The 15471-nt window shown below is 32.3% G+C and overlaps 4 protein-coding genes across 4 annotated transcripts; all 4 read left to right on the forward strand.

Annotated features, from left to right (window-relative positions):
* The first annotated feature begins 4534 nt into the window (after positions 1-4534).
* LOC129951872 (histone H3) lies at positions 4535-5968 on the forward strand. The gene has a single exon (XM_056064222.1). It carries the CDS (start codon positions 4759-4761, stop codon positions 5167-5169), a length of 411 nt encoding a protein of 136 aa, XP_055920197.1. The 5' UTR covers positions 4535-4758; the 3' UTR covers positions 5170-5968.
* Positions 5969-6428: 460 nt separating this feature from the next.
* On the forward strand, positions 6429-7296 carry LOC129951891 (histone H1-like). Its single transcript, XM_056064249.1, has one exon. It carries the CDS (start codon positions 6476-6478, stop codon positions 7130-7132), a length of 657 nt encoding a protein of 218 aa, XP_055920224.1. The 5' UTR covers positions 6429-6475; the 3' UTR covers positions 7133-7296.
* A 4980-nt stretch (positions 7297-12276) lies between these two features.
* Positions 12277-12911, forward strand: LOC129952404 (histone H3). Its single transcript, XM_056064964.1, has one exon. The coding sequence runs from the start codon at positions 12501-12503 to the stop codon at positions 12909-12911; it is 411 nt and encodes a 136-aa protein (XP_055920939.1). The 5' UTR covers positions 12277-12500.
* A 1254-nt stretch (positions 12912-14165) lies between these two features.
* Positions 14166-15345, forward strand: LOC129951703 (histone H1-like). Its single transcript, XM_056063997.1, has one exon. It carries the CDS (start codon positions 14213-14215, stop codon positions 14867-14869), a length of 657 nt encoding a protein of 218 aa, XP_055919972.1. The 5' UTR covers positions 14166-14212; the 3' UTR covers positions 14870-15345.
* The last annotated feature ends 126 nt before the right edge of the window (positions 15346-15471 follow it).

Here is a 15471-nt window from a genome sequence, read left to right on the forward strand (position 1 = left end):
TTAATTTTTTATTAAAAAGGAGGGAGAATTTTTGGACTATCTCGATGATAGCGTTGAGATGCGATGGGCTGGTGGAGCAACGGCGACGGGATAAGTGGTGAAGTGGCTGGATGCGATGCGACGTCGCCGCGCGGCCGGCGCGCGCTGTCGCCGCTACGGGACTACCACTACTGAACAAACGGAAACGTATTTTGTTTTGCATTTATTTTCGCGCTTTTTTGTTCTACAGAAAATATTTTTTTTAATGAAATAGGTATTGCAAATGCAAACTTCATTTATTTGTATTCATATGTTTTTCTCATTGGGCAGAAAGAAAGGAAATATCAATACAAATAAATAATATATTTTTGCGCCTATTTTCTTACTACAGCTGCTAGGCACGATGCGATTTGTCTGGGCGAGACTGAACCACCGAAAACGTATTTAGTTTTGCATTTATTTTCGTCCTTTTTTTGTTCTACAGAAAATAGTTTTTTTATGAAATAGGTATTCAAAAGCAAACTTAATTTATTTGTATTCATATGTATTTCTCATTGGGCAGAAAGAAAGGAAATATCAATACAAATAAATAATATATATTTTTGCGCCTATTTTCTAACTACAGCTACTAGGTACGATGCGATATGTATGGGCGAGACTGTACTGTTTATTTTCTACTTTTTTGTGATTGGACGCGATGCGATGCCTTCAACAATAAATATCTTTCATAGAAAATACTTTTACTATCAAATAAGACAACAACATATTTTTCTTTTTTTGCATTTCTCTAATACCTACGTAATTATTGAAATGTTTCCACGCTATGTGACTGTACACGATGCGTAGAAAAATACAAACGAAATACTTTGGCAAAATGTAGGTATTTGTTTTCATGTATTTTTATGGACTAGACGCGACATGACGTATACCTGCAACAATTTACAAAATTCTTAAACAAAATATCAAGAGTTTTGTATTTTATTTCAGGAATTACATATGTTTTTCATATATTTTTATCGACTGGACGCGACATGACGCATTCCTGCAACAAATAAAAAAATTCTTACACAATTTATCAAGAGTTTTGTATTTCTTTTCATAGAAATTACATATATTTTCATATATTTTTATCGACTGGACGCGACATGAAGTATATCCGCAACAATTAAGAAAATTCTTAAACAAAATATCAAGAGTGTTGTATTTCTTTTCATAGAAATTACATACGTACATCTGACATCAAAAAACACAAACAAATTTAATTCTCTAATATTTTATACCTAGATGTTTTTGCGACGCTACGTGACTGTACACATAGCGACATAACTGGACACGATGGGTAGAACAATACAAACAAAATTTATATTTTTTTGTTTTTAGTTGACTCGGCATGATACACGTCGTGTCTGGAACAATCAACAAAAGTAAGTTTTGTATTTCTTTTCATAGAAAATATATTTTGTAATCAAAAATTAAAACAAAAAACAATATGTATTCCACAGGCAAAGAAAACATACATTTCTTTAAATTCTCTAGTTTCTTATTAAAAATTTTGTGACGCTTCGAGACTGTACTCGATGCGTAGAACAATAAAAAAAATCTTAAACAAAATAACAAGAATTTTGTATTTCTTTTCATAGAAATTACATACATCTGACATCAAAAAACACAAACAAATTTAATTCTCTAATATTTTATAGATATTTTTGTGACGCTACGTGACTGTACACTGTACACATAGCGACATAACTGGACACGATGGGTAGAACAAAACAAACAAAATTATTTAATAAAATGTATTTTTTGTATGTTTTTCGTTTCTACTTGACTCGGCACGATACACGTGGTTCTGGAACAATTAACAGAACTAACTTTTGTATTTCTTTTGATAGAAAATATATTTTCTAATCAAAAATCACAAAGAAAAACAAAATAGATTCATAAAATCATTCCACAGGCAAAAAAAATATATGTATATACCTTTCTTCTCAAATCTCTAGTTTCTTATTAAAACTTTTGCGACGCTTCGAGACTGTACACGATGCGTAGAACAATAAAAAAAATGTTTGTGTTTCTATTGGACGCGACATGATTCACGTGGCGTCTGGAACAATTTACAAAATTTATTTTTTTCATAGAAAATACTCTTACAATCACAAATAAAAATATTTATTTAACGAATTTTTCCGCAGGTAGAAAAAAAAATATATTTTTTTGTCAATTCTCTAATCTCTTATTGATATTTTTGCGGCCCTGAAAAGGGCCATTTTTGAAGAAATTAAATAAAAAAAAATTACTTCAATCACAAATAAAAATATTTATTTAACGAATTTTTCCGCAGGTAGAAAAAATATTTTTTTTTCAATTCTCTAATCTCTTATTGATATTTTTGCGGCCCTGAAAAGGGCCATTTTTGAAGAAATTCAATAAAAAAAAAATTACTTCGAGCTTGTGTATTTGGTAACCGCCTTTGTTCCTTCACTAACAGCATGCTTGGCTAGTTCACCAGGCAACAACAATCGCACGGCAGTCTGGATTTCCCGACTTGTGATTGTTGAACGCTTGTTGTAGTGAGCTAAGCGAGAGGCTTCAGCAGCAATTCTTTCGAAGATGTCGTTCACAAAACTATTCATGATGCTCATGGCCTTCGATGAAATTCCAGTGTCAGGATGAACTTGCTTCAAAACTTTGTAAATGTAGATTGCGTAGCTTTCCTTCCTCTTGCGCTTCTTCTTCTTATCGGTCTTGGTGATATTTTTTTGTGCCTTTCCGGCTTTTTTAGCTGCTTTACCACTAGTTTTTGGCGGCATTTTATTTTTATAATTCACTTCACTTTCACTATTAACGAACTGCACACAATGACGACTGAACGAGAACTGTGAATTTTTCTGAAAAACTCACGAATTATATTGTCTCTTTCCACAACGGCTTTCTAAGGCCACAACCCTCTTTTTTCTGTGTGCGAGCATACGAAAATTTAGATAAAAGACAGCGCACAGTTCGAAAATTTTGTCATTCTACAGTGTGCAGTGATACAGTGAACAGTGAAATAGTGAGCTCTCTTGTGTTTTTTCTTTTGTAAAAAATATTTAAAAAACAATAATATAAAATGTCTGGTCGTGGTAAAGGTGGAAAAGTGAAGGGAAAGGCAAAGTCCCGCTCTAATCGTGCTGGATTACAATTCCCTGTTGGTCGTATTCATCGTCTGCTGCGAAAGGGAAACTATGCTGAGCGCGTCGGAGCCGGTGCCCCTGTGTATTTGGCAGCTGTGATGGAATATTTGGCGGCAGAAGTCTTGGAATTGGCGGGAAATGCTGCTCGTGACAACAAAAAAACTAGAATTATTCCCCGCCATTTGCAATTGGCTATTCGGAACGACGAGGAATTGAATAAATTACTTTCTGGAGTCACAATCGCACAAGGAGGTGTTCTTCCAAATATTCAAGCTGTTTTGTTGCCAAAGAAGACAGAGAAAAGTGCTTAAATCTATGTAGTGACAGCAAACAAAAAAAAAACCGTCCTTTTCAGGACGACAAATAATTTCTATTAAGAGATGTGTATATTTTTCATTTTTTTTATATATTTTAAAATACGAAGAAGAAGAAACCAACAAACAAATGTTTTTTCTTTCTTTGCAAAAAGAAATATTTGTTTGTATCCAATCCGTAAAGCAACACATTTTTTTTTTCAAAGAAGAAGAAACCAAACAAATGTTTTTTCTTCCTTTGGAAAAAGAAATATTTGTTCGTATCCAATCCGTAAAGCAGCAAAAAAAAAAATTTTTTCTACGGAAAAAAGAATAAAATATGCAAAGCAACAAAAAAAATTTCAGAAAAAGGAATTTTATTTAATTTTTGTTTCCATTTCGAAAAAAGAATAATACAAGGAATAAAATATGTTTTTGCGACTAAAGCAAAAAAAAAAATTTTTCACAAAAAGGAATTTTATTTTATGTTTCCATTTCAAAAAAAATATTTTGGTACAAAAAAGTAAGTAAATTAGCAAAATAATTTTTTTTGATAATCATCAGGTATATACATACATATATTCATTGGCAAATGAAAAAAAATTAGGTATTTTGTTCGTCAACGGTGTATGATTTCTATTTTCAATCTCTTTTATATTTAATTGTGGTCCTGAAAAGGACCGATTGTTTGTTTCGAATAAAATTCTTAACCTCCGAAACCGTAAAGAGTACGCCCTTGTCTCTTCAAAGCGTAAACTACATCCATAGCTGTAACTGTCTTACGCTTAGCGTGTTCGGTGTAAGTAACGGCATCTCGGATAACATTTTCCAGAAAAACTTTCAACACTCCACGTGTTTCTTCGTAAATCAAACCAGAAATACGTTTTACACCTCCACGACGAGCCAATCGACGAATTGCTGGTTTCGTGATTCCTTGAATGTTATCACGCAATACCTTACGATGCCGCTTAGCTCCGCCTTTGCCCAAACCTTTTCCTCCTTTACCACGACCAGTCATTTTTATTTATTTAATTAAAAAAACACTTAAACTGAACTAGAGAACTGCACTGCACAAGAGTCACTGTTAAACTGTGGCTCTTCGCTCGAAATACCACAAGTATTTATACTTATTTTTCATAACAATTCTTAATTTTGATTGGCCAAATAAATCGACAACGAAAATGAAAAAAACAGTCGAACGGAAACATGAATAGCCAATTTAATGACTTAAACAGAAATCTACATTCGATTTTTCTAAAAAAATTGTGAACAAAAGTGTTGTGTTTATTAGTGAAGTGAAAAAAAGTGAAATCATGGCTCGTACAAAGCAAACTGCCCGTAAATCGACTGGTGGAAAAGCCCCACGTAAGCAACTGGCAACAAAGGCAGCTCGTAAAAGTGCTCCAGCAACAGGAGGTGTAAAGAAACCACATCGTTATCGTCCTGGAACAGTGGCTCTTCGTGAGATTCGTCGTTATCAGAAAAGCACCGAATTGTTAATTCGTAAATTGCCTTTCCAACGTTTAGTTCGTGAAATTGCTCAAGATTTCAAAACAGATTTGCGTTTCCAGAGCTCAGCTGTTATGGCGCTTCAAGAAGCAAGTGAAGCTTATTTGGTTGGCCTGTTTGAAGACACAAATTTGTGCGCCATCCATGCCAAACGTGTCACAATTATGCCAAAAGACATTCAATTGGCCAGACGCATCCGTGGCGAACGTGCTTAAATCATCGAGGTTAAAAAAAATATTCAACGGTCCTTTTCAGGACCACAAAATATTTAAAAGAGATATAAATGAATTTTAATTCAATCTAGTAATTACGTACCTATCGATTTCCACGATTTTTTTTTTATTTTAGGTAGAAAGATAATGTGATAATTTACTTTGAAGGCAAATTTTGAAAATGTTATTGCTTGCTTTCTATGCATAGTTTTTATCATACAAATGAAAATATTTATACCTACGCAAGCCAATGCTCGAAAATTTATGAATTTTGTTTTTCTTTTTTAATTATAGTTATTTTATAAGGCATTGCTTCTTTTTTTTATGTCTGAAGGCAAATTTTCAAGTAAGAATTTTTTTCTATGTACAGTTTTTTGTAATACTCGTAAAAATGTGAATTTGTCTACTAAGCAAGTCAATACTCGAAAATGTTTGAGTTTTGTGTGTTTTAATTTTTAATATTTCAATGATGTATTTTATAAGTCTATGCTTTGTTTTTTTTTATATATCTGAAGGCAAATTTTGAAGCAAGAAAGTTTTTTTTTCAATGTACAGATTTTTGTAATACAAATGTGAATTTGTAAACCTTGGCAAGCGAATATTCGATAGTTTATGAGTTTTGATTGCTTGATTATTTGTTTAAATTTTTGGTATTTTAATGTTTGTTATGGATTAAATATTTAATATTTATGAACAAAATAATATAAATATAGTTTTTCATTTGTTTTCTTGCTTGGGATAATGTTTAACAAATTTTCTAAGAAAAAGTCACAGCCTAGGGAAAAAATGCTACGCGTTTCATTACCCATATTGTTTTAATTTTATTAAAAAGAAATTAAGTAAGAATTTGATGAAATTTTTAGTTATTTAGTTTAAATAAACTATCAGCTTTATGTTAAAAATAATTTCAAGCTGAAAATATGTTTAATTTATTAAATATAAACATTCTTGTTGGTAAGTATTAAAAAAATACCACCAAACATTTACTTTAATTGTTATTAATGCATTGATAGATAGTGTTTTTTCAATCAAATTATTTATTAAATTATCTATTATTATTGTAAGAATAAATTTTGTCAATTGTTTTATAATATTTAGGTCGAAAAGACGTAAATTTTTGAAGTTTTAAGAGGAAACTAAGTTGCAAAAGTGTACAAATTATGTACAAAATGAATTTTTTGTATACCTTCGCTCTCTTTGATTCTCATTTAGCCGTTTCTGTAGGTGCGGATTTGGCGCAATTTTAACAAAAACGTGTTTCTATTTCTTAAAATTGTGCTCTAAAGTGATTAATAATAGTGAATTCAAAATGGCAGATACTGTAGCTACGTCTCCTGCAATCGTTGCGGAAAAAAAACCAAAAAAAGCTGCCGCCGCAAGTGGGTCAAAAAAACCAAAATCGGCACCAACTCATCCTCCGACACAGCAAATGGTGGATGCGGCAATTAAAACATTGAAAGATCGCGGTGGTTCTTCCCTTTTGGCAATCAAAAAATATATTGCTGCTACTTACAAAGTTGATGTACAAAAACTTGCTCCGTTTATAAAAAAATATTTAAAAGGTGCTGTAATAAGTGGTAAATTAGTGCAAACCAAAGGAAAAGGAGCTGCGGGTTCTTTTAAATTGTCGCCTAGTGCCAACAAGGAACCAAAGGCCAAGTCTGCTGAGAAGAAAAAATCTGCCGCCAAACCAAAAGCTGCCGCTGCTGGTGACAAAAAATTAAAAAAAGTGTCTGGTGAAAAGAAAGTAAAAAAAGTAGCCGCCACAACAAAAAAAAGTGCCAGTGCAGATAAAAAGAAGGTGGAAAAACCAAAAGTGAAAAGTGTTAAAAAAACGAGTGCAGTTAAGGCAAAGCCAACAAAAGCAAAGGCAGCCGCGCCTAAACCTAAAGTGCCAAAAGCAAAATCAGCCACAGCAGCAGCCAAGCCAAAAAAGGCAGTCGCTGTTAAAAAGGCAAAGAAGTAAAATTTCCATTTCAATGAAAAACAAAGTTGAAATCAAAACAAAAATCCACAGTCCTTTTCAGGGCTACAAAAAATATACTAAAATGAGATATAAAAACTTTTTTTTTTTAATTTTTTATTAAAAAGGAGGGAGAATTTTTGGACTATCTCGATGATAGCGTTGAGATGCGATGGGCTGGTGGAGCAACGGCGACGGGATAAGTGGTGAAGTGGCTGGATGCGATGCGACGTCGCCGCGCGGCCGGCGCGCGCTGTCGCCGCTACGGGACTACCACTACTGAACAAACGGAAACGTATTTTGTTTTGCATTTATTTTCGCGCTTTTTTGTTCTACAGAAAATACTTTTTTTAATGAAATAGGTATTGCAAATGCAAACTTCATTTATTTGTATTCATATGTTTTTCTCATTGGGCAGAAAGAAAGGAAATATCAATACAAATAAATAATATATTTTTGCGCCTATTTTCTTACTACAGCTGCTAGGCACGATGCGATTTGTCTGGGCGAGACTGAACAACCGAAAACGTATTTAGTTTTGCATTTATTTTCGTCCTTTTTTTGTTCTACAGAAAATAGTTTTTTTATGAAATAGGTATTCAAAAGCAAACTTAATTTATTTGTATTCATATGTATTTCTCATTGGGCAGAAAGAAAGGAAATATCAATACAAATAAATAATATATATTTTTGCGCCTATTTTCTAACTACAGCTACTAGGTACGATGCGATATGTATGGGCGAGACTGTACTGTTTATTTTCTACTTTTTTGTGATTGGACGCGATGCGATGCCTTCAACAATAAATATCTTTCATAGAAAATACTTTTACTATCAAATAAGACAACAACATATTTTTCTTTTTTTGCATTTCTCTAATACCTACGTAATTATTGAAATGTTTCCACGCTATGTGACTGTACACGATGCGTAGAAAAATACAAACGAAATACTTTGGCAAAATGTAGGTATTTGTTTTCATGTATTTTTATGGACTAGACGCGACATGACGTATACCTGCAACAATTTACAAAATTCTTAAACAAAATATCAAGAGTTTTGTATTTTATTTCAGGAATTACATATGTTTTTCATATATTTTTATCGACTGGACGCGACATGACGCATTCCTGCAACAAATAAAAAAATTCTTACACAATTTATCAAGAGTTTTGTATTTCTTTTCATAGAAATTACATATATTTTCATATATTTTTATCGACTGGACGCGACATGAAGTATATCCGCAACAATTAAGAAAATTCTTAAACAAAATATCAAGAGTGTTGTATTTCTTTTCATAGAAATTACATACGTACATCTGACATCAAAAAACACAAACAAATTTAATTCTCTAATATTTTATACCTAGATGTTTTTGCGACGCTACGTGACTGTACACATAGCGACATAACTGGACACGATGGGTAGAACAATACAAACAAAATTTATATTTTTTTGTTTTTAGTTGACTCGGCATGATACACGTCGTGTCTGGAACAATCAACAAAAGTAAGTTTTGTATTTCTTTTCATAGAAAATATATTTTGTAATCAAAAATTAAAACAAAAAACAATATGTATTCCACAGGCAAAGAAAACATACATTTCTTTAAATTCTCTAGTTTCTTATTAAAAATTTTGTGACGCTTCGAGACTGTACTCGATGCGTAGAACAATAAAAAAAATCTTAAACAAAATAACAAGAATTTTGTATTTCTTTTCATAGAAATTACATACATCTGACATCAAAAAACACAAACAAATTTAATTCTCTAATATTTTATAGATATTTTTGTGACGCTACGTGACTGTACACTGTACACATAGCGACATAACTGGACACGATGGGTAGAACAAAACAAACAAAATTATTTAATAAAATGTATTTTTTGTATGTTTTTCGTTTCTACTTGACTCGGCACGATACACGTGGTTCTGGAACAATTAACAGAACTAACTTTTGTATTTCTTTTGATAGAAAATATATTTTCTAATCAAAAATCACAAAGAAAAACAAAATAGATTCATAAAATCATTCCACAGGCAAAAAAAATATATGTATATACCTTTCTTCTCAAATCTCTAGTTTCTTATTAAAACTTTTGCGACGCTTCGAGACTGTACACGATGCGTAGAACAATAAAAAAAATGTTTGTGTTTCTATTGGACGCGACATGATTCACGTGGCGTCTGGAACAATTTACAAAATTTATTTTTTTCATAGAAAATACTCTTACAATCACAAATAAAAATATTTATTTAACGAATTTTTCCGCAGGTAGAAAAAAAAATATATTTTTTTGTCAATTCTCTAATCTCTTATTGATATTTTTGCGGCCCTGAAAAGGGCCATTTTTGAAGAAATTAAATAAAAAAAAATTACTTCAATCACAAATAAAAATATTTATTTAACGAATTTTTCCGCAGGTAGAAAAAATATTTTTTTTTCAATTCTCTAATCTCTTATTGATATTTTTGCGGCCCTGAAAAGGGCCATTTTTGAAGAAATTCAATAAAAAAAAAATTACTTCGAGCTTGTGTATTTGGTAACCGCCTTTGTTCCTTCACTAACAGCATGCTTGGCTAGTTCACCAGGCAACAACAATCGCACGGCAGTCTGGATTTCCCGACTTGTGATTGTTGAACGCTTGTTGTAGTGAGCTAAGCGAGAGGCTTCAGCAGCAATTCTTTCGAAGATGTCGTTCACAAAACTATTCATGATGCTCATGGCCTTCGATGAAATTCCAGTGTCAGGATGAACTTGCTTCAAAACTTTGTAAATGTAGATTGCGTAGCTTTCCTTCCTCTTGCGCTTCTTCTTCTTATCGGTCTTGGTGATATTTTTTTGTGCCTTTCCGGCTTTTTTAGCTGCTTTACCACTAGTTTTTGGCGGCATTTTATTTTTATAATTCACTTCACTTTCACTATTAACGAACTGCACACAATGACGACTGAACGAGAACTGTGAATTTTTCTGAAAAACTCACGAATTATATTGTCTCTTTCCACAACGGCTTTCTAAGGCCACAACCCTCTTTTTTCTGTGTGCGAGCATACGAAAATTTAGATAAAAGACAGCGCACAGTTCGAAAATTTTGTCATTCTACAGTGTGCAGTGATACAGTGAACAGTGAAATAGTGAGCTCTCTTGTGTTTTTTCTTTTGTAAAAAATATTTAAAAAACAATAATATAAAATGTCTGGTCGTGGTAAAGGTGGAAAAGTGAAGGGAAAGGCAAAGTCCCGCTCTAATCGTGCTGGATTACAATTCCCTGTTGGTCGTATTCATCGTCTGCTGCGAAAGGGAAACTATGCTGAGCGCGTCGGAGCCGGTGCCCCTGTGTATTTGGCAGCTGTGATGGAATATTTGGCGGCAGAAGTCTTGGAATTGGCGGGAAATGCTGCTCGTGACAACAAAAAAACTAGAATTATTCCCCGCCATTTGCAATTGGCTATTCGGAACGACGAGGAATTGAATAAATTACTTTCTGGAGTCACAATCGCACAAGGAGGTGTTCTTCCAAATATTCAAGCTGTTTTGTTGCCAAAGAAGACAGAGAAAAGTGCTTAAATCTATGTAGTGACAGCAAACAAAAAAAAAACCGTCCTTTTCAGGACGACAAATAATTTCTATTAAGAGATGTGTATATTTTTCATTTTTTTTATATATTTTAAAATACGAAGAAGAAGAAACCAACAAACAAATGTTTTTTCTTTCTTTGCAAAAAGAAATATTTGTTTGTATCCAATCCGTAAAGCAACACATTTTTTTTTCAAAGAAGAAGAAACCAAACAAATGTTTTTTCTTCCTTTGCAAAAAGAAATATTTGTTCGTATCCAATCCGTAAAGCAACAAAACATTTTTTTTTCAGTTCGGAAAAAATATTTTTTATTTTTTTTTTTTTCAAAGAAATAGAAACCAACAAACATGTTTTTTTCTTTCTTTGGAAAAAGAAATATTTGTTCGTATGCAATTCTAATTTCTGTTAAAAGATGTGGTTATTTTTCAATTTCTTGTAGGTATATAGCAATTTTAAAATATTCTGGTACGAAGAAAAAGAAATATTTGTTCGTATCCAATCCGTAAAGCAACAAAACATTTTTTTTTCAGTTCGGAAAAAATATTTTTTATTTTTTTTCAAAGAAAAAGAAACCAACAAACAAAAAATGTTTTTTTCTTCCTCTGCAAAAAGAAATATTTGTTCGTATCCAATAATTTCTATTAAGAGATGTGTTTATTTTTCAATTTTTTGTATATATTCTAAAATATTCTCGTACGAAGAAAAAGAAAGCAACAAACAAATGTTTTTTCTTCCTTTGGAAAAAGAAATATTTGTTCGTATCCAATCCGTAAAGCAGCAAAAAAAAAAAATTTTTCTACGGAAAAAAGAATAAAATATGCAAAGCAACAAAAAAAATTTCAGAAAAAGGAATTTTATTTAATTTTTGTTTCCATTTCGAAAAAAGAATAATACAAGGAATAAAATATGTTTTTGCGACTAAAGCAAAAAAAAAAATTTTCACAAAAAGGAATTTTATTTTATGTTTCCATTTCAAAAAAAATATTTTGGTACAAAAAAGTAAGTAAATTAGCAAAATAATTTTTTTTGATAATCATCAGGTATATACATACATATATTCATTGGCAAATGAAAAAAAATTAGGTATTTTGTTCGTCAACGGTGTATGATTTCTATTTTCAATCTCTTTTATATTTAATTGTGGTCCTGAAAAGGACCGATTGTTTGTTTCGAATAAAATTCTTAACCTCCGAAACCGTAAAGAGTACGCCCTTGTCTCTTCAAAGCGTAAACTACATCCATAGCTGTAACTGTCTTACGCTTAGCGTGTTCGGTGTAAGTAACGGCATCTCGGATAACATTTTCCAGAAAAACTTTCAACACTCCACGTGTTTCTTCGTAAATCAAACCAGAAATACGTTTTACACCTCCACGACGAGCCAATCGACGAATTGCTGGTTTCGTGATTCCTTGAATGTTATCACGCAATACCTTACGATGCCGCTTAGCTCCGCCTTTGCCCAAACCTTTTCCTCCTTTACCACGACCAGTCATTTTTATTTATTTAATTAAAAAAACACTTAAACTGAACTAGAGAACTGCACTGCACAAGAGTCACTGTTAAACTGTGGCTCTTCGCTCGAAATACCACAAGTATTTATACTTATTTTTCATAACAATTCTTAATTTTGATTGGCCAAATAAATCGACAACGAAAATGAAAAAAACAGTCGAACGGAAACATGAATAGCCAATTTAATGACTTAAACAGAAATCTACATTCGATTTTTCTAAAAAAATTGTGAACAAAAGTGTTGTGTTTATTAGTGAAGTGAAAAAAAGTGAAATCATGGCTCGTACAAAGCAAACTGCCCGTAAATCGACTGGTGGAAAAGCCCCACGTAAGCAACTGGCAACAAAGGCAGCTCGTAAAAGTGCTCCAGCAACAGGAGGTGTAAAGAAACCACATCGTTATCGTCCTGGAACAGTGGCTCTTCGTGAGATTCGTCGTTATCAGAAAAGCACCGAATTGTTAATTCGTAAATTGCCTTTCCAACGTTTAGTTCGTGAAATTGCTCAAGATTTCAAAACAGATTTGCGTTTCCAGAGCTCAGCTGTTATGGCGCTTCAAGAAGCAAGTGAAGCTTATTTGGTTGGCCTGTTTGAAGACACAAATTTGTGCGCCATCCATGCCAAACGTGTCACAATTATGCCAAAAGACATTCAATTGGCCAGACGCATCCGTGGCGAACGTGCTTAAATCATCGAGGTTAAAAAAAATATTCAACGGTCCTTTTCAGGACCACAAAATATTTAAAAGAGATATAAATGAATTTTAATTCAATCTAGTAATTACGTACCTATCGATTTCCACGAATTTTTTTTTATTTTAGGTAGAAAGATAATGTGATAATTTACTTTGAAGGCAAATTTTGAAAATGTTATTGCTTGCTTTCTATGCATAGTTATTATCATACAAATGAAAATATTTATACCTACGCAAGCCAATGCTCGAAAATTTATGAATTTTGTTTTTCTTTTTTAATTATAGTTATTTTATAAGGCATTGCTTCTTTTTTTTATGTCTGAAGGCAAATTTTCAAGTAAGAATTTTTTTCTATGTACAGTTTTTTGTAATACTCGTAAAAATGTGAATTTGTCTAGTAAGCAAGTCAATACTCGAAAATGTTTGAGTTTTGTGTGTTTTAATATTTCAATGATGTATTTTATAAGTCTATGCTTTGTTTTTTTTTTTATATATCTGAAGGCAAATTTTGAAGCAAGAAAGTTTTTTTTTCAATGTACAGATTTTTGTAATACAAATGTGAATTTGTAAACCTTGGCAAGCGAATATTCGATAGTTTATGAGTTTTGATTGCTTGATTATTTGTTTAAATTTTTGGTATTTTAATGTTTGTTATGGATTAAATATTTAATATTTATGAACAAAATAATATAAATATAGTTTTTCATTTGTTTTCTTGCTTGGGATAATGTTTAACAAATTTTCTAAGAAAAAGTCACAGCCTAGGGAAAAAATGCTACGCGTTTCATTACCCATATTGTTTTAATTTTATTAAAAAGAAATTAAGTAAGAATTTGATGAAATTTTTAGTTATTTAGTTTAAATAAACTATCAGCTTTATGTTAAAAATAATTTCAAGCTGAAAATATGTTTAATTTATTAAATATAAACATTCTTGTTGGTAAGTATTAAAAAAATACCACCAAACATTTACTTTAATTGTTATTAATGCATTGATAGATAGTGTTTTTTCAATCAAATTATTTATTAAATTATCTATTATTATTGTAAGAATAAATTTTGTCAATTGTTTTATAATATTTAGGTCGAAAAGACGTAAATTTTTGAAGTTTTAAGAGGAAACTAAGTTGCAAAAGTGTACAAATTATGTACAAAATGAATTTTTTGTATACCTTCGCTCTCTTTGATTCTCATTTAGCCGTTTCTGTAGGTGCGGATTTGGCGCAATTTTAACAAAAACGTGTTTCTATTTCTTAAAATTGTGCTCTAAAGTGATTAATAATAGTGAATTCAAAATGGCAGATACTGTAGCTACGTCTCCTGCAATCGTTGCGGAAAAAAAACCAAAAAAAGCTGCCGCCGCAAGTGGGTCAAAAAAACCAAAATCGGCACCAACTCATCCTCCGACTCAGCAAATGGTGGATGCGGCAATTAAAACATTGAAAGATCGCGGTGGTTCTTCCCTTTTGGCAATCAAAAAATATATTGCTGCTACTTACAAAGTTGATGTACAAAAACTTGCTCCGTTTATAAAAAAATATTTAAAAGGTGCTGTAATAAGTGGTAAATTAGTGCAAACCAAAGGAAAAGGAGCTGCGGGTTCTTTTAAATTGTCGCCTAGTGCCAACAAGGAACCAAAGGCCAAGTCTGCTGAGAAGAAAAAATCTGCCGCCAAACCAAAAGCTGCCGCTGCTGGTGACAAAAAATTAAAAAAAGTGTCTGGTGAAAAGAAAGTAAAAAAAGTAGCCGCCACAACAAAAAAAAGTGCCAGTGCAGATAAAAAGAAGGTGGAAAAACCAAAAGTGAAAAGTGTTAAAAAAACGAGTGCAGTTAAGGCAAAGCCAACAAAAGCAAAGGCAGCCGCGCCTAAACCTAAAGTGCCAAAAGCAAAATCAGCCACAGCAGCAGCCAAGCCAAAAAAGGCAGTCGCTGTTAAAAAGGCAAAGAAGTAAAATTTCCATTTCAATGAAAAACAAAGTTGAAATCAAAACAAAAATCCACAGTCCTTTTCAGGGCTACAAAAAATATACTAAAATGAGATATAAAAACTTTTTTTTTTTAATTTTTTATTAAAAAGGAGGGAGAATTTTTGGACTATCTCGATGATAGCGTTGAGATGCGATGGGCTGGTGGAGCAACGGCGACGGGATAAGTGGTGAAGTGGCTGGATGCGATGCGACGCCGCCGCGCGGCCGGCGCGCGCTGTCGCCGCTACGGGACTACCACTACTGAACAAACGGAAACGTATTTTGTTTTGCATTTATTTTCGCGCTTTTTTGTTCTACAGAAAATACTTTTTTTAATGAAATAGGTATTGCAAATGCAAACTTCATTTATTTGTATTCATATGTTTTTCTCATTGGGCAGAAAGAAAGGAAATATCAATACAAATAAATAATATATTTTTGCGCCTATTTTCTTACTACAGCTACTAGGCACGATGCGATTTGTCTGGGCGAGACTGAACAACCGAAAACGTATTTAGTTTTGCATTTATTTTCGTCCTTTTTTTGTTCTACAGAAAATAGTTTTTTTATGAAATAGGTATTCAAAA

The sequence above is a fragment of the Eupeodes corollae genome, chromosome 3, assembly GCF_945859685.1.
Source record: "Eupeodes corollae chromosome 3, idEupCoro1.1, whole genome shotgun sequence".
Taxonomy (NCBI): Eukaryota; Metazoa; Arthropoda; class Insecta; order Diptera; family Syrphidae; genus Eupeodes; species Eupeodes corollae.

What these genes read in the sequence shown, in the direction of transcription:
- LOC129951872 (XM_056064222.1), top strand. Translation starts at nt 4,759, where the DNA reads ATGGCTCGTACAAAGCAAACTGCCCGTAAATCGACTGGTGGAAAAGCC.
- LOC129951891 (XM_056064249.1), top strand. Translation starts at nt 6,476, where the DNA reads ATGGCAGATACTGTAGCTACGTCTCCTGCAATCGTTGCGGAAAAAAAA.
- LOC129952404 (XM_056064964.1), top strand. Translation starts at nt 12,501, where the DNA reads ATGGCTCGTACAAAGCAAACTGCCCGTAAATCGACTGGTGGAAAAGCC.
- LOC129951703 (XM_056063997.1), top strand. Translation starts at nt 14,213, where the DNA reads ATGGCAGATACTGTAGCTACGTCTCCTGCAATCGTTGCGGAAAAAAAA.